Source organism: Aythya marila (assembly GCF_965140915.1).
Source record: "Aythya marila genome assembly, chromosome: 2".
Classification (NCBI taxonomy): domain Eukaryota; kingdom Metazoa; phylum Chordata; class Aves; order Anseriformes; family Anatidae; genus Aythya; species Aythya marila.
Genome location: NC_139043.1, coordinates 84,768,852 through 84,791,990, shown reverse-complemented (window position 1 = coordinate 84,791,990; position 23,139 = coordinate 84,768,852). Strand labels below are relative to the sequence as shown.

The 23,139-nt window shown below is 37.2% G+C and overlaps 1 protein-coding gene across 7 annotated transcripts in view; it reads right to left on the bottom strand.

Moving 5' to 3' along the window:
• Positions 1-23,139, bottom strand: part of SEMA5A (semaphorin 5A) — a 340,995-nt gene that overhangs the window by 206,070 nt on the left and 111,786 nt on the right. For all 7 annotated transcript variants that reach the window (XM_082753180.1, XM_082753178.1, XM_082753176.1 and 4 more), the window contains one exon: positions 9,351-9,450. In XM_082753180.1, the coding sequence (XP_082609306.1) occupies positions 9,351-9,450 (100 nt within the window). The remainder of the gene's footprint in view (positions 1-9,350; positions 9,451-23,139) is intronic.

The window sequence follows — 23,139 nt, the reverse complement described above, 5'->3', positions numbered from 1 at the left end:
TTGTTTAAGCTGGTTTTGTAGGGGAGAAGGTGAAAAGACTAAGAAAGTAAAGACTGGTCTTTTAGTTAGTTAGTTAGTTATTTTGTTAAGATACTGCAACAGCAAAATGGAAAAAAAAAAAAAATAGTCATGTTAATACTAAAGTGTTTAAGGAGGGAGATACTAAACTTGATGGTCCACATTTTCAAATCTTCAGTTTCCCTTCATGTGGTCATGCTGCAGTCCTTCAGCAGAGCAGTTTGTTTCCAACACAGCCCCTCCTTTCAATGGAAATTTGCTGTACATGGGAAACTCAGAAGGAGGATGCATACTATGGTAAGCACATGATGCCAACGCTTCTCTATATGAAATGCAATCTCACTCCCATCAAATCTACTGAAATGAAGGTCTTATACACAGTATGCAAGGTTGCACTGTTACATTTTCTGGCTGAAGTCATGGTGTGAGTACTGTGGCCTACATGCACACTGAGCGGCCCTGTCACAAGATGAGTGCAGCCACTCCACAGGGGTCTGCATTGACTCATGCAAGGCACCAGTATTTCAGAGGTGGAAGATAGTCCTTCACAGATGCCACTGCTGCTCTCTAGGATTTCTATATCATGTTATCAGACTCTAAGGCAGCAGAACCCTGCCCTACATTCCAGTGCTGTTAAGGCACACAGAAGGAGACAGGTTCAGCAGACACAATCTATCTGTTGGTAACTTAGGACTGAAACATTATGTTAGGACTGACATCCATTGCAGAAGAAAGAAGGTAAACGGCATGAGAACACCAACAGGGAAGCAAAGGAAGGCAGAAGTTGACATATTTTGCAGCAGGACATACAACTAGCATAGATCAAGTGTATTAATTAAAACACATTATTAATTAATTAAAAACGCATTAATGAATTCGGTTAAAGACAGGTAAATTCAGAACACTTCTCCTTTGATACCATTTCTAAAGATGGTTTACAGTGAAATAACAGCATTCTCTGCTATAAAAGCTTCGTTTACCCTTACCTCATCTCTTTTCATCTTACCCTGGGCTAACTCCAGAGCTCATCTGATGATACATCATTTTAGTTTCACTAAAGAATAGCAAGACATTAAGCCAGCACAAGAAAAGTAATAATTTTTGTGGGATTAGAGAATTGGCTAGTCTTACTTAGCAATCAGATTATTGCCAGAGCTGTTGCACAGGAGGGGAAAATTGTGTAGTGGAGGAAGACATGGGCATGAGGACAAGCTTTTAAAAATATTTAGGAATCCAGTAGCAAAGTAGGAAAGGAAGACAAGTAGAGGGAGAAAGACCCTTTTTTTTTTTTTTTTTTTTTTTTCCCCAGCAGCAGTAGGATGATACTTTTTCTTAGGTTTAACATTAAACCATACCTGAGATGACATCAAATCAATCAGTGAAAGGACAGACATTGATTACTCCCAACAATGTCTTAAATGAGCAATAAAACCCAGACTGATGTTACTGATGTTCAGAGAATACAGCAGCTAATTCCTGTTGCCTGCGTATTCTCCCAATATGCTCAGAACATCTCATTAACAAGAAGCTCTCAGATTCTCCTGCTGGGAGCAGACAACAGCAAGAAGCAAACCTGTACAGTTATTTATTCCTTTATTAGTGATCCTTAAACCACTAGTTAATGAATCCTTTAATTTGCCTTTCTGTTATTGTGGGAAGTAGTAGTAATGGTTCAAATTAACGTTCCCAAACACACATCTAATTAAGTGAAAAGGCATACTGTTACAGTCCTTCATCAACAAGATAAGGAGTGACTGAGGCAATAAGCCACCTCCAAGCAAATTTTAAACCTCAAAGCAAATTTAATTAACTTGCAGAAGAATATACTTCTGCAAAGAAGAAAGCCACTGTTTAAGATGTTCTGTGTTCTTGTTTAAGATGTTCTGTGTTAGAAACAGAACAAACAGACAAAAAAAATCCACAAACAATATGTCTAAAGATATATTATCTAATTAAAAAAAAAAAAAAAAGTTGAATAGCTTTGAAATCAATTTCTGATAAGCAACTATCAAATTTTAGAGCACAATTGAACTAGCCAAACTTGAATCGTAAAAACTAAATTACCACGTCTCGAGACTGACCTCCAGTAAGGCTCCTGCCAGTTCACAATTTCAATCAGAAGAAGCTTGGAGAGAAGAAGATTATTTTCCTTTTCATTTAAACAATCTTATTCTGCTATATTCTGGTATGTATTCTGGTATGGCCTGATTAAAAGCATTAAGGAAAAAGAAATAATGAAAAAGTCACAAAAATAAAAATAAAAAAATAAAAGAATAAGAATGTATTAAAAGGAAAATGTAACCCATTATTTCAAACCTCAGGATTTCTGCCCTGATCTACTAGGTTTGAGACAGGATTCTAAGTTGGCTCTTGGTTTACCAAAACGTCTCGTACACTTTTAACACTTTTTGATTTATAAAAGCTAGAGTCAATAAGTGTTTACTGTGTTGTCTGGGAATGAGGAGAAACAAGGCAATGAACAATTTGCCAGGGCAATTCAGACACTGCTGTATCCTGCCCCTGAGCAGGTCTTTTCCCTACTCAATTGACCTTTCCAGGAGCCAAAAAAAAAAAAGTCACCACAGGAGATATGACAAAGCACTTTCACAAAGGTGCACTTTTCACTAGGAAAAGAAGGCTGAGTTGTTCTTGGGGAAATCCATGCTTACTGGCATTTCAAAACATAGTATTCATTATCATATTTGATTAGGTGCTAAGTCAGTCCACTAAATAGCACACACAGAAATGTTCAACTGAATATTTTATCAGGATTTATCAGAATAAGATAAACAAAGAAACAGCCTCTCATTTCCCTGAGCTCAGTGAGTAGCTAATGCCCTAAGAGTAATCCTTTGCTGATGCCACTTAATTATAAAAGTAAATTGTCTTGCTATATGGTGCCTTTTTTTTTTTTTTTTTTAAGAAAATAAATGAGATCCCTTGAAGGTTTCAGTTTGCAAAAGAGCTCATTTATTTTGTCTGCCAGGTCATACATGATGCTAAGAAAAATGCCTGTGGCAAGCTGTAAAGATAGGGCAATGTAGCTATATTCCCATGAAACTATGTCAAAAGCCAATAGTATTCCTGTAATATACTGACAGCTGTTCTACATCCATACTGAATTCTTTCTGTATAGAGTCCCTCATGAAACTATTAATTATTTTCTTTCATTTCATTTTACTTACATGTATAATCTCATCCAATTTAACATAAACCTATTACTAGAAGCAGTTCTTCTTACATTAAATCTAAACCCGACATATTGAAAAATCTGTCATGTTCTTGCTAATTTTAACATGCTAATTTTAAAACACATAATACATAATTACAATACAAGTAATTCTTCTTCCCCTAATTTAACTTAAGAAATTGAACTTTAATCTTTGCTTGTCTTTACTATGCACTTTGGATGGTTACATCAATGTTGGGCAATACAACTTCTCCCTCTACCTTTTTATTTCCTTGTACCCACCTCTTCTACCCTATTCCACTTATTTCTCGAAGCTAGCTAAATTACTTTTTCTACTCAAGCAACTTGTGGTAAAGGCTACCAGGAAAGCAGGACAACTATAAGTTGTTACTGAGATCCAGGCTAACTCATCCATAATTTTAAAAGATATTCCTCTCCCTCTGAAGCCCTCACCAATAGTACACATATATTTCAATTTGCACAGCAGGTTGACAGAAGACAGAATTATATGGTTTAAAACAAAAGTATTACAACTCTTATGCTTCAGATTCAAAATATGTTATTAACCAGACCTCTTACATTGGAAGAGGTTAAAGGTTGACAATGTTACTTGACACAAAACCTGTGTAAACTCAACAGCACTGCTAGCTTTCCTTTTAACGTTACAATCGAAGGTATAATTGGTCCTGTATCATATAGCAATATGCAGAAAATACAGCAGTCACAAATAAGCATTGCACTTCATGATAGGAACAAACATGACTGCGACCTAAGAGAGAAATATCTGCCACAGTTGAGGTGCAAGATCTGTGAGAAATTTGAGAGGCAAACAACAAAAATTGACTATAGTTACTTCTTTCAACTGCATTCAGAGAAACTAAGTGTGCACACTCCAAAAATGAACCAGACTGAGCAAAACCCAAGCTTTACTCAGACTGCCAATCTTTCTCCTGGATGGGTGTGGTGAAATGAGGAAATGGAGCAGTTATTCCAAAACTTAAGCAACTCCTCAGCACAAGGAAAATACTAGTGCCAGGGCAGATGGGATGATTAAACTGAAAGTGTGAAAGTGTGAGCAAGTACTGGACAACTTAAGATAACACTCACAGAATGGAGTGTGAATGGTGTAACAAAACTGAAATAGGACAAGTATACTTCAAATTAATTAACCTAAAACCTGTAAGAGAGCTGGACATTTTGCAAAACAAAATATCAACTGGAGATTTCTCATGAGGACTGGAGGACAACCTGTGCTCAGGTGGAAAAAAAAAAAAAAAAAAAAAAAAGTGTTTTTGCACAGCAACTACAGAATATCCACAGACATCCAGAGGACCAATTTTATTTCCCAAAATAGGTAAGAAAGTTTAATTTTAGCAATACAGGACTGGATATGACCTTTCTGGTAATTGCCTGATACGGCAAATGCTATAATATAGCGTCCCTTTCATATATTTAGAGTTCTCCATCTCAAAAAAATAGTTGTTTTCTTGTTTTGTTCACACTGATAAAATGTGACAAAACTCATTGTTTCTTGATGAAATTACCCATGTCCAACTTAAAATTATTTGGTTTTCTGCCAATGTTACTGTATAGTTTACACAGCTATTTCCTTCCCTAGATGTACTCACTGATGGATTCATGGGCAGTTACTGTGCACAGGCTCAGCCTTTTTTCCCTACACTAATTCCAACCTCCAACCCACTTCTTTTAGCAGGCTTTCCTTACACCTTTTTCCAATTTCAGGAATTTTTTATTTTTTTTTCCTGCTACAGTTTAGGTCTTCCAGGTATCTTGCACAATGGTGTCAATTCTTCTATGTCACTGCTGGAGATAGTTTTCAATGAATTATGAGATCTTATTTGCGTTTTTATATAGCTGTATGACATTGGCAGCCCCCTGTGGGAATCCAGAATGAATCCCAGACGGGATACTCTCCACCTTGCTCATTAAGATAAAAAAGTCATGAACCTCTTCAGAGATTGTAGAATTTTGACGCTAAAAGAACATCATTCACTGTCAATATCAGTGACGGAAATGGAATTTAGGAATTTCAATAGTATTGAAATTTCACAACACTGTTTCATTTGGCTTCCGAGATAGAGAAATTTTGGCAAAGAGTTCACTAAACTCCACTATGGCAAGAAAATGCAATTATAACTTAAGATGAGCCAGAACACAGCTCTGGGCTATGAAAATCAGTTTTGAAGAACACCACCTTAACTAAAGCAAAAGTGTAGAGGTACAGGCATCACCCTCCAGTTTTGTTTGGATGCTTGAGAAGTAAATCATAATGGCTATATTTCTCTTGACAGTGTAAACCAAGTAATACATTAATACAAGTTTATTTGTAGCTTTGCCATGTGTCACACTGCTACTGAATGACTGACTACACAAGGGAAAAAATATGTTAGAAGACTATGAATTATCAGTTTCACAACTGAAAAAGGAACTTTTAACTGTTCTGATCTTAGTGAAATCACGTGACATAGCTATTGGTTTTTCAGTAATGAAATCTGCTAGTACAAGAACATAAGAAGATTATGTGTGTGTGTGTGTATATATATATATATATATATAAATATATATATATATACTTATATTTTTTTTATCAGCAGTCCTGGCTACCAGGGGAGGTCCCATTGAAATGGAGGCTAACAAAAGTGATGCCTCAGTCTGACCTCGGTGTCAGGGAAGCTCATGGAGCAGATTATCTTGAGTACCACCATGCGGTACTTATAGGACAACAAGGTGAGCAGGTCCAGTCAGCAGGGGTTTACCAGGGTCCTGCCTGATGAACCTGATCTCCTTCTACAATACAGAGATGCCCTCAATGGATGAGGGAAAGGCTGTGGGTGTGGTCTACCTATACTTCAGTAAGGCTTTTGACACCATTTCCCACAGCATTCTCCAGAAGAAGCTGGCTACTCAAGGCCTGGATGGGTAGCACAAAGAGCCATGGTGAACAGAGTTATATACATCTGGAGGCCCATCACAAGTGGTGTCCCCCAGGGCTCAGTATTGGGGCCAGTTCTCTTCAATATCTTTGTCAATGATCTGGACAAGGGCATTGAGTTCACCCTCAGTAAGTTTGCAGATGACACCAAGTTGGGCACAAGTGTTGATCTGACCAAGCACAGGAGGTCTCTGCAGAGGGATCTGGAGAGGCTAGGTTGATGGGATGAGGCCAGCTTGATGATGTTCAACAAGGCTAAGTGCTAGGTGCAGCTGGGGCGCAAAAAAAAACGTGCAATGTTACAGGCTGTGGGAAGAGCAGCTGCAAAGCTGCCTGGTGGAAAGGGACCTGGCAGTATTGGTTGATAGCCATCTGAATGAGCCAGCAGTGTGCTCAGGTGGTGAAGGAGGCCAACAGCATCCTAGCTTGTATCAGAAGCAGTGTGGACAGCAGAACAACGGAAGTTATTGTCCCCCTGTACTCTGCTCTGGTGAGGCCACACCCCTGAATACTGTGTTCAGTTTTGGGCCCCTCATTACAAGAAGGACATTGAGGTGCTGGAGCATCTCCAAAGAATGCCAGTAAAGCTGGTGAAGGGTCTAGAAAACAATACTTATGAGTGGCAGCTGAGGGAGCTGGGATTCTATGATTGTTTAGCTTGGAGAAGAGAAAGCTCAGGGAGACTTTACTGTACTTTACAATCACTTTAAATAAGGTTGTAGCAAGTTGGGGATTGGGCTCTTCTTGGCCTCCAAGTTGTACCAGGTATTAGGAGAAATTTCTTTACTGAAAGGGGTGTGTAGCATTGGAATAGACTGCCCAGGGAAATGGTTGAGTCGCTGTCCCTGGAGATCTTCAAGAAACGTGTAGATTTAGAACATAGTAGCATGGTTTAGTGGTTTAGTGCTATTAGTGCCTTGTCAGTACTAGGTTAAAGGTGGAACTAGATAATCTTAGAGGTCTTTTCCAATCTGAATGATTCTATGATTCTCAATCTCTCATTTGTAGGAATAGTTCAAGAGAAGTGATTGTATATCAAAAGATATTTCACAGGGGATAAGGAATTAACAGTGCATTCTCCTCATTATGTTTTATGAGAGCACATTTATGGCTTAGGACAGAAAAGGAATTCCTCTCACCATTCTTAGGAAATGTGAAGCCTGTGAAGCAGATGTGCAAGAAACTTTAACTAAAATTTAATCCACAGGCCATAGTACAAATACAGCAATATTTATGCTCTGTTCAGATAACTTTATGTAAAGCATGTCTACAAGCAATGTTTTAAAGAAAAACACAAGGAACTGATAACTCGACACACACACAGTCATTCAAAAGTTCAATTTCTCTCTTCTCAAAATTTGCAAAAGTTCACATGTTCCCGACACCCATCAAAAGACTGCAAACATCACTCCTGAAAATGAGCTGAAAAGTCTACATCACATTCCACATGAGTGGATTCATTCTGCATGATTAGGCAGACTCCATGTAAAAGACGCAAGACCAACACTTGCAATCTGGGGGACTAGAGCACCACAGCAACTGGTTCCCCATCTACTGAATCTATGACCCCATGACACACAACGCCTTTCACCAAATAGTCTGGCACAATGCATTAAGGAAAAAAAATGTATTGAAAAGAAGATACTAATAACAATAATACGAACAGTTTGGGAAACCTGAAGATAAATGCAGGAAAACAAAACAAAAAAAAAAATAAATAAAAAAACAGCAGTGTGGAAAAGCTCAACATTCAGAATAGAAATACATAATATTAAATAAGGAACAGAAAAATCTACCAAATTAATGAACACTTAGTAACCATCTACACTGCAGAAAACAAAGATTTCTGTTGTGCTTTTAACAATACTATTTTTATTTATGCAATTTTAGCCATAGTAAGAGATATGAAGCTGTGAAGTTGTAGTAACTTGCAGAGAAACCAAATGAATCCTATTGCTCCTACTGCATTGAGCCTTTTGCAAAAGGCAGAATTGGCAAGTGGTATTTTTTCATAGTCACTGACTATTCAAGAAAATCATTTGCAGCTTATCCCATAATGATTCAAAAGAGTTCACTGAAAGCACAAGTTCTAGAGGACATATTCTTCCCTGAGATTCAGAAGCTACATGAATAGTATGGACAAAAAAAAGTCTTTTTTTTTTTTTTTTTTTCATAGTTTATTGAGATCCATACAGTGTGCATTGATCCAAGATGCAACTTCGTGTGACTGTGGAGAGGCTCAGACAGCTCTGACTTACACTGGCTGTCTTTATACAGCATTATGCCTCATTTCATTTGGCAGCTTACAGAATAGCAAATCAACATGAGCACACAGTAAATCCCATTTCAGGTGTGCCAGACATAAGTATCTACTACATAAACAGAAATGTTTCCCCCTTACAGGGGCAAAAATTTTTTGCAGTGCATTTTACAGTTCCATACAATCAACCTCAATTTCAACTAAGAAACAAATTGGGAAACAGAATCATACTCTAATGCTAAATGTATCAGAAATATGAAGTGACTGGAAGTTCATAAATTTTAGACAGTAAAATATATTCAAAGGAAGATTTAAATAATAAGTTAGTTGGATAACATCTTTGCTAACAAAAACATTTTACTATACTTCATATGCTAAGGGAATAAAAACTGGTGTTTAATGACTGATGCTGCTTCAGTGTTGACACCAAAGACAGGATCGCTATTTATCACAGCTTGCAAAGTACTGTCTTACTGTGAGGAAACGATTATCACTGACTTCACCACTAATTCTGCAGACTTTAACAGTTCGTAACTGCAATGAATAATTAATTATTAGAATCACCCAGGCAAGAACAGCAGTATTGTATAGCCAAAGTTGGGATCATTACAAGTTTTATGCTGTACTAACTTTTGTCACAGTGTCATAAAGCATCTCCCTTGTTGTATGCATCTAAAGTTTGAGAATACTCCAGGACATTCCTCTTTAAAATGAGAAAAGTACAAGCTACTATGCATTCCTTGATACCAGGCACTCCATCTTCCAATTCTGGTCAGGAATAAGAGAAATAAACACACACACTTCAGGTGAGTGGGTGTGGAAAGCAGGGAAGTCATGAGAGCAATCCGATGTTAGAATTTGACTCGATATTACTTTTGAAAGAACAAAATCCAACCTGATGAAACATGGAAAGAAAAGATATTTCTCACCTTGCTCCAGCAATAAGCTCTTTTTGTCCCGGATCAAATGTTAACTGTGAGAAGTCTACAGCATCTTCTGCTCTGAACACATGTAACCAAGGGGCAATTTCTAAAACAATGAAAAAGAAATAAATGTTACTGTAAATGTCTTAGTTGTAATACATCAGGCAGTCAGCATTACATTTGCAGATACTGTGGGGCTGCAGGTTTTCTTAGTATGGTCCTCCAAAGAAAGATAGGCAATATTACTACCACATAATCTTCACTATAGACTTACGAAACAGGTTGGGCAGTCACCCAATTAATATTTGAATGAAACTTTCTAATTGTGTTCTGATTTATAAGCCAGATGTTTTTCCTCCCTAGGTAAAGCAGACAACAACACAGTACAATTACAATAAGCTGGTAGATACACAAATGAAGTCAGATTAATTTTCCATGCATCAGAAGCAGATAAGGACTAGCATTTTTTGTTTTCTTCTTTAATGAACATCTGAACAAGTGGAAAGCAATGAGGAAAATGAGCAAATTTGAATTTTCATCATTTTCACAATAAAAAGGTTGAGACATGAGGGAGGTAAGAGGGAACATGCTTGAAATTCAAATGAACATTTTTTTTAACCTATCTTTCTCAGACCAATGTAGTGCTACATAAAGCACAGAGCAGACAAGTGGATAAGCTGCTGAAATTCAGCAACAAGCTTTACTTTTATTCAGAATATGAATCTATTTCTAGTTGCAAAGTTAAGCACTCATAAGTAACTGTATGCCAGCTCCTTATATACTTGTATTACTATTATTTTTACTCCCACAAAACCAGTGTTTTTTCTAGCACCACAAACATTGTTCTGGGAACAGAGCAAGATTCATTTACTTTTACACAGACACATTGAGCTCCTAAAATTTCAATAATTATTTAAGTTCTTTAAAGAAAATGGAGTTACAAAGAAGCCTTTTCCTCAAAAGTCTTTTCCCCAGTTCTCAGGATATCAAAACACTTATTTTATTCTAAATGTTTGATGTAAATCTGTTGTCTGGAACATATGTAAAAGATAAATAGGGCTATGTATGTATAACACAACAGGCTGTGGAACTATTGACTTATGGACTGCATATATGAAAAAGACAATAAAAAAATACCAAAGATGAACACCTGGTCATGCCCATTTGAGACACAGAGTCAATACCAACCACTGAGAGTGCCAGGGCAGTGTCATTTTTGGAACTAGTATCCCCAGCTATGGCTTAGGTTGTCAATCCCCATTATAAACTCCCTTCTTTGCTCACATGCATATTTTCACTTTTGAAAATGTTTGGGTTGAAATAATCCATGTCTGGTGCCTGTTTCAGGATGATTTGTTCTTAATTTAAATATTAAAGTTTTTAGCACAAGTAGGTCATCTATTCCTACGGAGAGGGCCCCAGAGAAAAATGTTATTCTGTGTCCAAATGTTTTCTGCCATTGCAGAGAAACATTAAATGTACTGTGCAGAAGCAGTAGCATCATATATTTGGAAAAAAACAGATGGAACCATGCAGTAGAATCACTTGGGTGTCAGAAAACTAACTTCTGTATTTTTAATGACAGCCTGTATGCATCTGGGCAATTACAGGACTGTAATGCCAGTTTGTACACGTTCTGCAGAATTTGTAGCTAAATTCACTGTTGTTTCCATCTGTGCTGGATAGGTTCTCAAAAACAGGGCAGGAGAGGGGATGGGGCCACATATTAAATAACTGTGGTTACAGCTGCCACCAGCTACTGCTACACATGCTGTGCATAGAACCTAGCAGGATTCAGTAAGAGAAATATATATATATGTATTTACACTTACACACACACACTATATGCCTATTTAGTCTTATATATATTTATCTATTTATATTTATACATATAAGGCTACACAGGAAAGCCTGACACAGACATTTCCTAACATTTGTGTACTTGATTTTACAACCTCAACTGTTCAGTAACACCTTTCATATGAAATAATCAATTGCAAATTAAAAAAAAAAAAAAAAAAAAAAAAAGTTGAGAAATTAGGTAGGACAAGAAGATAAGGAAATAGAGATGTAAGTCTTTAAGAATATCACTCTCATTCAGGACTTGAAAGCTGCACAAAAGGCAGAAGCTATTACTCAGGCTTTGAGTCCAACCAAGACAGACAGCAGAGGATGCACCAGGGGCTGGAAGTGACCAGGACATGTGCTCACTCCAGAAGTCTATCAGATTCAAGGAAGCAATTCTCTTCCACTTGTTCTGCTGTTTTGGCATGGCAAAATAAAGCTTCAAGGTATAGCAAGGAGGTGGTCAAGACCATTTCCAGGTTTGGAGCAAGGGGACAGAGGCCAGGTGGGTCAAGACAAGCCCAGGAAAAAGTGAGAAGAGAATGAGGACTTGTTAAGAAATCTATCTGAAATCTGATTCCCCTCTGTCATCCCAAACAATAAATTATTTTATCCTTTCTCTGTTGCATTCAACATCATTCTTGCCTGAGTGAATAAGATCAGGAAGAGCAAATGGCAGCAAGAGACATTTTTTGCAGCAAATACTCTGAAACTGTGTCTTGTGTGCCAGAGTGGCATAATGTATCTCACAGGAACAAGCCTTTATGGAATAAAAGTTCAACTTTGTGATATTTCCATGTGGGAAAACAAGCAAACAAAACCAAAAAAGACAATCAAGCAAAACACAATTGTTAAAATAAAAGCTTATTGGTAAAATTCTGCTTTGAGTTACAGTACAGAAAGTCTATTCTGTTGATTTATTTGCATAATTAGATATAACATCATCTAAACACCAAAATCTAGCTGAAAATATGTAGATGAAACAAGGCCTTTCCATCCTGTTGTGAATTATCTCCATAGAGTCAGAAATGTGTAAGAAGCTATTAAAGGTCTATCAAATATTTTTCTTAGAACTAAAAACTCGTGGTAATGATAATAATTTCATTTTATTAATGCTTATCACATAGATGCAACATGACATGCTTGAAAAAATAACACAGCTATATATTTTGTATACGACATGATAAATAAAGGCATAATTTAATTAAGCTGCCTGCTGACATGTAACCTTGCTTTACTGCTTGCTGATACAGGTGACAAGCTACAGCAGTCCCTCCATTTCACAGTTCTCGCTGACTCCTGGCATTCCCTCCTTTTGCCCTACCTTCACCACAGGTGCAACAGAATAAAACAGTTAGCCCTTCAGTGAAGTCTCTGTTCTCACTCCTGATACTGAAAACATTATTCAGACACACCTTCAACCTGTTTTTTCCTCCTCACCTTTAAAGTCAAATACATACATTTACATTCCCACTGATACTGTTCTCAGACTTGAAGCTGTGCATGCAAAAGTGTATACGTTGTTTACATACAATCACAACAACAGGTCTCCAACACATGGTGGGTCCTTTCAGTACTACCATAATATGTTTCTATCATTAGCCAATACATCCCACTAATATTGGACTGAAATCTGCAGGCCTTAAATGCATTCCTGAAAGAAAATGGATATTTTCCCATGGAATTAAAAGACTGGTGTCAAAAGAGTCAGAGAGAGCTGCAGTTTTCTCAAAATCTCATGACATGCTGTGAATCACAATGGGTTTTTCAAGGTCTTCTGTGGTTTGTTTCTTATTATAATAGCTTAGGAAGCAAAGTTTGCCATGGCTCATAAACCCATGGCACAGCAAACACACTGAAGTCCCCTCAGCTTGTAGGAAAGGTCAAAGGAGTCTCCTAAAGAACTTTATAGACAAAGGAGGATAACAACCAAGGCTGGGCGTGACAGCATTGGATACTCATACAAATAATGAAAGTCCAGAAATCCATCTCATTTTTGCTTTAAAAATATTGTCTGCCCAACAGGCTCTGGTTTGTCTGGAGTACATTGTCAGAGACTAGCCAAGGGCTGCTAAGCTCTGCAGTTCTCCACAAATAAAGTCCTCTCCAACCTAGGTTTCATTATTCAGTCCTTCAAAGAAGATTTACAGTAAACAGACAAATAAATTGACAAGGAAAAGAATGGCTTGTTTAGAAATGAATTCAGAAGTAATCTTTAATGGTAAGAAATGAAATCAAGAGATGAGACTAAAACTGTACAAATTTCATTAGCAAATTAAAAGATGTTTTAAAAAATCACTAGTGTTTACAGTGTACGTATATGGTACCTCATGCAATGGTGTCCTTTTGTGCAAATAGAGAGCAAAAAGTTAGACATATGCAGAACCACCTTCTCAAAGAAACTTCAAATTAATAATAATACTGTTGAAAACCATCAGATTTGCAATATTAACAGAAATCTCTGGGTGGCATCGGTACAACAAAATCACTAATCTTATCATAAGAAAAATGTAATATACTACTGCATGCTGAAGTTATTCTAATTAAACGTATCTAATCTAAGGATGATAGGATAATCCCTGTCTTCCTGAAGTTGTATAATGATTTTAGCATAGCTTAGACCTTCCCTTCCTGTGATACTTGTGTTATATTATCATCCCCTTGAAAGGGAGTGAGACAAGTCAGAAGCCTCTGCTCTGATGTGCCACGCTGTTTCATTAACCTCAGGAGAATCCATCAAGTGAGCTGCCGCAGCTGGCAAGAGGCAATCCACCTGCTCACTCATCAGCATGCCCTGTTCTGGGATTTATTTGCAGCACTTCACTCTTTAAGGATCAAGTTAGGTGCACAGGTGAACTCTTAGCTGTGGCATTTCTGGACTCCATTGTGCCTAGCTATTTCAAAGTGAGGGCTGAGAAAAACGGGATATTCTTAAGTAATTTCTGTGTGTCATTGTTGTCAATTTCAGTGTGATTGTTAAGTCCTCCTTTTAAGCTTCCCATTATGATCTATTTCTGTGAGTAACAAATTCACTCAAAACAACAACACGAAAACAAGTATTTCTCTGTCTGAAAATAAAATAAAATAAAATAAAATAAAATAAAATAAAATAAAATAAAATAAAATAAAATAAAATAAAATAAAATAAAATAAAATAAAATAAAAAGAGAGAGAGAGAAGAAATAATGGCATGCTGGAGCCTGTTGCATCTTTCACAAGTCACTTCTGTTTATACATATTTTCTTACATTTCCAATCAATGCTCCTTTCCACCTCTTTCACTGTATTCTCCCCTCACAAAAGTGAATTAAACAAACCCTTGTCTGTAAGTTATCGACTCACTGCACATGAAAGAAAAAGTGCCACGACTCCAGTGAAGAAAAGAAATACGTGCAAATACTATTCCACAGGTGCCAACACAACAGAGAACTCCATCAAAACAATTCAGCCAAAGAACAGCTGCACATCATCCAAAACAAATCACAGTTCATCCCTACTTATCCAAAAGGGGATAAGGCTTAATGTGTCAAAAACATAACTTACTTTTCTAGAATTTACTCAAGGTACATTACTCAGCACTCATGTACAATGACTTGCTGTATTAAGTAATTTTCAGCTCTAAGGTTTTTATTCTTATTTTTATTTTATTTTTTTAAATTAAAATGCTGGAAGAAACTGGCTATGTCTACACACGTATATCATATACAGGTGTTTGTTTCTCAGATAAGCTTCTGAAAACAGCTGTGAACAGACTTCTAGATCAGGCATCAAGGCTTGCCTGTGTCACTGTAGCGCTGAGAAACCTATGCTAGACCTGAGCAAACTGCCTTGTGCATTCCTCAAGCTGCAGTGACCCGAAGGTCCACCACAACCATTTCACTCTACTTCTGGTGCATACTGTTTAAACTATATATAGTAAACACTTATATTATGTTTAAACCCATACAATTACAGGATACTAGTTAAATATTTGTAAAGTCATCTTTTACATGTTTGCATTTAACAACTTTAAGTCACTCTTCACATATTTTGACTTACTTTGGACCAAATTCTTTCTCTATCTATACAAGCCTAGCACTGTTGGAAAACATGCCAGAAATCTTGATGGAAATATTCCTGTTGGATGCATTCACAATGAGAACAGCAAAAGTGTGGGGTTTTTTGTTGTTTTGTTTTGTTTGTTTGTTTGTTTTTTGAGAGAGTAATGCAAGGCAATATAAATCATAAAATACTCATCTGACAAATATGATAAGCACAGCAAATATTTTTCCCATTTCTCTTACAGAAAAGGTTCATTTTAAGAGTTAGAAGTAAAAAGCAATATTCTAATTATACCCATCTCAAAATCTGAGCACAAACATCCACTCAAGCCATTCTTCCATAAAGCCTATGATAGAAGCTGAATACTTGGAAGACAGCAGCCTACTGCAAAGCAGAGAAAGGCTCCTTGTTATAGGCTGTTTTTCCAAAACCTGTAATTCCAGACATATGCTTTCTATATGCAATGGTATGTTGGCAAATCTGTTTCCAGAACCATACGCCTCCCTAGCTTTATGATCCTGGCTGCTTAGGCAGGATGTCTTACAGGACTGTATCACTAAGATGACTGTGCCTTGCCCATGCTGTGTCACGCTCTTTCTAGGGAGATGAAGCCACAGTTTGGGAAAAAACCTGCAGAGTGCCTGCCACCTAGGCCATGCATGCTGACTCCCTCTAGGATGCAAAGCCAGGAGCACTCAATATAGACACAGACTCAGATCAAAGTTCTGAATGTTTGTTAACCTTTTCTACATGATTCATAATTCTGTCCTTCTTTACTATGCATTTCAGAGGCAGAGGAATTAATTATTAATGCTTCTTACAATAGCAGGGCTTAAAGTCAGTACTTAAAGATATTGCATTTTAGTCCCATAGTTGATGTTATGTATGAAGTTATGAAGTTAAGAGCAAGAAAATACACAAGTAATCTGACCTTTAGATACCAAGCATGAATTACAGGCCAGGAAGGTGCCTCTGGTTCTTTTTCTGTGATTTTTAGTATACCAGTAGGACAAACTACTGCATTACAAATTTAACTAAGGGGGGAGGAAAAAAATAATAAAATAAAATAAAATAAAATAAAATAAAATAAAATAAAATAAAATAAAATAAAATAAAATAAAATAAAATAAAATAAAATAAAATAAAATAAAATAAAATAAAGGTAAATCTTTAATGTTTAAACTTACAGAAAGAGACAGCATTGAAAAGAGACAGCACTTAAAAAAGTTCTGTACTAAAAAGTTAACAAGCCAAGCCAAGCCCAGCTCAATACTCCAGTGAAATTCCTGGTCCACTTTTTACTCAGATTGGAAGATGTTTGGCATGTCCACTTCTTTGTATATATGGTACAAATATCCAGATGTCAAGCGTAAGGATGGTAATGGATGTTAACAGATCTTACAGTCTTTGCTACCTGAAGGTTCTAATAATCTAAATGGAGTAAACCAGAAGCAGATTGGATGCTATACATACAGAAAAAAGCACAAATTCAGCAACAAAATAGCGGCATCTCCTGATGTCATTTCATGCTCCCCTGTAAAATGAAAGAAGTAGGACAGCAAGGTCTATTAAGCACATACTCAGTATCACATTTTAATAAGAAAGCCATTGCATGTAGCCCTCATCGTACAGAATACATTTACATCTGTGTACACCACTTTAATAATACAGATTTAAGAGAATGCAGACATCATAACTGAGGAAAAAAACACCAGTAGTACCTAAACAAAAAATGGTAATCAAGTTGAAGATTTAAATAATTATTATAAAAATTAAGGATACTTTAATGTTGATAATACATTGAAAAATAAAAATAAATTGATTAGGTGATTAAATAGTAAAAGAACTATGAAGTTTCTAAAACAGGGAACCAAAAAGAAACAAGAAAATAAACCATCATTTCTGCCTCCAAGGAAAAAAAACAAACACAACTGTACAGACTAGATTAACTAACGCAATCAAATCCTTCACAAAAAAAAAAAAAAAAAAAAAGAAAAAAAAAAGAAAAAAAAAAGATGGTGTTACTGTTACTGTTTTGCCAAGATTAAATCAGTAACCACAAACTAAAAGATTCCTCTTTTAAGTTTTACCATACTACATTTGTTTCCCCTTTGGAAACATGAAAACGTGTCAGACCTTCATCTGCAGTTCAGAGCTCATCTTTGCTAATATGGAATTTAAAAAAAAAAAAAAAAAAAAAAAAAGCGGCGCACACACACACAAACCCACAAAAACAAGAAGACAAAGCCAACCTCAAAACTATGGCTTTCTTTTGAGACCCACTATTCTGGAGGTCTCTTTAGACCATAAGCAAAGCAGCTGTCGTTCTGCTACTATCCATCACAACCTAACACCATCCTGAAGTTTGCCTTTCCTTCCAAAGACAACTTCAGAAATCAAGAAATAAATATGCAGCTCTGGCCTTATCTAGAAGATCTGCCAGCTCCCCAAACCCCTCTCCACTTTAAATCATCTGTAATAAAACAAATCCTAACACTATAAATCCCTTGACATCATCCAGAACGTTCACCCATTGCTTATTGGGTCTCTGCTTTTTAAAACAACTATTACCAGCCTCAAAACAATTTTGGAGATAACAAGGCAGGGCTATACATAGTTTATTTTTATTGGGAGAAACAGAAAACAAAGCATACTTAAAGTATCTGTCTCTTGACTTAAAACAAGTTCTATATCACAGAAGAATGAACTTGAACTTCTTTCTTAAACTTGCTGTAAATTTACCCACGCCTACCCAGCTCCTCACATTTTTCATTGGTGCTCTCATTAGTCACAAAGTCATGGCCTCAGCAGTCAGCCTACAGCTCTCAAGGTAAGGGAGATGCAGTCACAGCAATTGCCCTTCCCTGGTTCCTTGGCCTGCTTTTACAATCTGCTTTAACCTCCAAAGTTTCAAGGTCTAAAAAACCAAGCCTGCATTCCTGTTTTCTTTGCCCAGTCAAAGCTTCCCCAACTAGAAGCACATACTTCTGCATTCTTTTGTGTATGCATATGTCTTTTACTGGGATAATTAAAGGGAATTTGGGTTCTGACTGTCTGTGCCCTCAGGGAAGAGACAGTAACATCTGCTGCAATGACTATTTATTTCTTATTTTTCTGTACAAGGGGTTTGAATTGTTTATGTTTCATTGTTCAAACACACACATTGCATACAAATGCAAGGAATAAGAGAGAAAAGATTGAACTCCCACCTAGATAAAAGCAGTTTCAGTGCTACAAGCGCAGGTTTTATACGCTTAGGATCACTTGAGAGTTCTACAGAAATTACACAGTGATGTGGTATCAGCCACGATATCCAGTTAAGAAATTTTTCTTTTTTTTTTCTCTCTCTCATAGAGAGAGACAGTATGAAACTAGAGGGGAGAAGAACAATAGAACCTACTTTGCAAAGTTATGCTAGCCAGCTGGCCGAGATATCATTAACCATACTCTTCCCACTTCTAAGAAATCAAACCCTTGACTTAAACATGGAGCACCTGATGTTATGTTTTTAAATCACACAGTATCAGTCATCTGAGGATAGCATTGTATTTAAAAATAATAACTAGGTGTGCTTCAAAACTGTTTGAGTTTCCAAGAACCGTGCTTAAAAACTTTCTGTTGCCTGATCTTCAGCACCTTTTTTGAAAAACAATTGTGAAGTAACTTACAGACTGTTGTATAAGCCATAAACTGAAATAAGGATTTTCAAACCTGACCCACTTTAAAGCAAAAAGCCTACTGATCTTTACTAACTGTCCAAACTAGGAACCATAAAAAACATCATGCTGCAGACAACAATTAAGAAAAAAAAAATAAGGAAAAAGGAGATGGGAAGAGTCAATAATGAAGCGATTGTGGTCCAAGGGCTCAGTTCTGGGTATTTCTCCATGATGCCTTTAAATACAATGCCAACTTAAATTTCCCTACTTTCAGATTGCATTGAACTGTCATTCTAATTGTTTCATCATTGCACACATCTGTTCTTAATATTTTGCAATGAAATATTCATAAATACCAGCCTGAATGACATCACCTTGAGATAAACTCAAGCCCACTGCTTTAGAAACACAGTAGGGATTGCAACCTACCCTCTCACTGTTTAGATGCTCTGCTATCTCAGCTCTTGGGAAACTGCTATTCTCACCATAATCATTAAACTTTTTTCATTTTGTGAAGCTGTCAGAAGCAGATTTAGCAACTGCCCCTCTTCTTGAATTGTTTATGCACCTGGCTGCATAACAGAGAGGAGCTCAGGGCAGTGTTAGAGAAAACAAACACAATGGAAAGGATTTCCAGAAAAAGGCACCTACAGAACCATAAGACTGGTGTTAGCTGCCATGTTTGTAAGGGCAACGAAGGTGTCACCTCCACTTAGTTCACAGCTAGGATGAGTTCTTCTGCATAACAATAAAATGCTTAACATGTATTTAAGAGAGAAGCTTTGGTAGGTATCAGAGATCTGAGGGATCACAGGAAGCTACTAAAGCCAATTTACTATAGTAGACTATATGTGTTGGAATGGTTTATGGGTTGTATCACTTCAACCAAGTGAGTGAAGAGTCTTATCTGTAAAAACAAACAAATTGTCAAGCAAAGGATGTGGTATCCAGGCCAGAAAAATAAATCACATACAAACTGTATTTTAAAAAGCAACAGATGTAAGACTAAAGCTGACAAGAAGCCTGTCATCAGATTAGAGGTAGATTCAAACAGAAATGGGATAACATTCAGGTAAGGAGTCACAAGAATACAGCATAAAACAAAGTATATTGTTAATTAAAACTGCTGATGAAAAGTTTCAGAGAGTTTCAGAAAATTTTCACGAAATTAAAATAACGGGAATAGACTTGGGGGAAAAGAACAAATGCAGGAGAAGACAAAGAGGGAGAGAATGCCTCAGTGAAACACACAAGTGTTATTATCCTGTACTGCACTTAAGTTTCTTCTGCTTTAATATCCTGTTTGCAACAGCTGCTAGCTTAAGATGGCCTAGAAGAAAAAAAAAAAAAAGAAAAAAAAAAGAAAAAAAAAGTGTAAGAAATCTAATGTAGACAGTACTGGTATTATCAAATCTTAACATTATGTCTCAATCCAAAGTCCCAAAGTCTAAAAGTGAGAGATAGTCTAAGCCTGAATCACATAAGAGCAGAAAATCAGGAGGAAAGAGTACAGAAAGCTAATCAAAGCAAGAGATCTGAAATAAAAAAATGATGAGAAGGGCGTGAGAAACCTCTGTAGGATTCTCAGGAGAAAGAAAAAAAAAAAAAAAAAAAACACATCAGTGAATGAAGGAGGATGAACCAAGGGAGACACTTTTGCCCACTTTACACTGTCAGCCACCCTGCAGGTAGGCTGATCCACACTTCAGTGTAGGGACTCATTCAGCAGTGTAGGTGGAGATGAGCACATTACCAAAATAAGGAATATTTTCTGAGCTGTTAAAACCATGCCATGTAACTCTGCTGTGTTTTGACATGTGGAAATTCTACTTGCTGCATCTGTCCTTCCCCATACTAGTGAGAGATCTATTCATCACTAGGGCAGTTCTGCTAGTCAGCACTCCAGGCAGACATAAACCAGTAACTTCACACCTCAGCCAGCACAGAGTCCACACACTCTTCCCAGTGAGTGCAGCTCCTCGTTCCAGTTACCAGCACTGGTCCCGCTGCTGCCTGCCTTCCCATGAGTGATACGGAGAGACTGACCTCATGCAACATCAAACATCCTTGGTCATGCCCTTTCTTCAGAGGGGATCAAACTTCCACATTTTAACAATTAAAACCTGGTTTTGGCTTTTGGTCACAGAATTTATTTTGGAGGATATCAAGTTGTATGACTATTGGAAAACAGCATTTGGCCTTAACGGGGAGTTTCTCACACACACACACAAAGATCAATTTTTATTTATTTAGTTACTGCAGGGAAGAGAAGTATAAAGCCAAAAACCTGGTTACTATAATGCCATATTACTTTTCTGGAAAACACCTGTTTCAATTAGCAAAACTATTTCTAGGACTGAAGGTCCTGCAATGACACACTAATGGTGGCATGCTACAGCACTAAACTTCTTTAATTACATTGCTATAACATAATACAGTTTCTTGATTTTATAAATTCTGCCCAAGACCCAAGACTACAGCTTGTAAAGTGTTTTCAAGTCTGAAAATGCTTTATGTCAAAAAAAAAAAAAAAGGCAACAAAAGAAGACATACTGTAACATGAAGGGCAAAGGGGACAAAGCCTGATAATCTTGGTAAGACCTTGGAGCTAGGACTTCAGACTGGAATACACACCCCACCCCTACTATAAAAACAGCAACAACGAAAAAGCCTTCAAGCCAAAACAAAAATGTGACCAGCAAGAAAAATACAAGCCCACAAAACATAGAATAGCAATTCTCTTTGTTAAAAATAATGACAATAAAAAAATGCTAAAAGGCACTGTCAAATTATAAAGGTATCTGTCATTATTATTAAGTACCTCAATCACTACTCTATAGATCTAGTTGTGAATTGATCTTCTAATCCTCAGAAATGGTAGAGAAGAACTGCTTCTTTGTCCAGAAGAAACAAAACCTTTGTCCATCATAACAAAACCTGAAGTGAGTACTATTAGTGGCAAGACAAGCTTATGACACGTCACAGTATGGTCTCACCTGAATATGACAAATTGCCATGTAACAAATGAATATCTACCATGTTCAGCCATGCAAACAAAATCAGTCACTATTCAGCATCCTATGATCCTGTCAAAAGCAAGAGAACAGTACCACAGAAATGAGGTAAGAAAAAGCATGTGAAAAAAATCACTTTGAAGAAGCACTGACTGTTCTCCTTCTTCCACATGCTCTGTCAAATAAACATAGAGTATGTCTGAAAGTTTATTTAAGAAATTAGGTATGTGATTTTGCTCTTCTTTTTCCCTCCTACTTTCCCTAGGAGGAAGAAAAAATAGTATAAAAAAAAAAAAAAGTTTGAAATGTTTTCCCTCCATACCACTAGGATTCCTGGTAATAGAAGAGCTGCAGGCAAGTTCCAAGTCAGGCCAGGGTTTCCTCAGATCTTGCAGCTGCTGCAATAGCTAACAGAAGGCTACATTTGGTGACAAGCAGTAAGGGCAGCAGGGGCCTCAAAGTTTAAGAGAGGTCCCATAAAGTAGCCAGATCCTGAGGGAACTAGCTGATGCAGTTGATGTAGATGCCAAGCCACTCTCCATCATATTTGAAAAGTCACAGCAGTCAGGCAAAATCTCTAGTGTCTGGAAAAATGGAAACATCACTCCCATCTTTAAAAATGGTAGAAAGGGAGATTTTGGGAACTACAGACCAGTAAGCCTTGCATCTGTGCCTGGGATGATCATGGAACAGATCCTCCTGGAAGCAATATCAAGGCACATGCAGGGTAAGGAAGTGATCCGAGACAGCCAGCATAGCTTCATCAAGGGTAAATCATGCCACCAGTCTGGTGGCCTTCTATGATGGGGTGATCAGGGAACACTGACTGATGTCATCTACCTGGACTTTCCTTAAGGCCTTTGACATGGTTCCACACAACACATTTATCTCTAAATTGGAAAAGTATGGATTTGAAGTGTCTACTCTTTTGTGGATAAGGAATTGACTGGATGGTTGAAGCCAGAGAGTTGCAGTTGATGGGCCTATGTCCAGGTGGAGGCTTGTTGATGAGTGGTGTCCCTCAGGGGTCCAGCTAGGGACTAGTTCTGTTTAGTATCTTTATCAGTGACACAGCCAATGGGATCGAGAGCACCCTCAGCAAGTTTGCAGATGACGCCAAGCTGAGTTTAGTTGATATAACAGGATGGGATGCCATCCAAAGGGACTTGGACAAGCTCGAGAAGTGGGCCTATGTGAACCTAATGAGGTTCAGCAAGTCCAAGCGCAAGGTTCTACA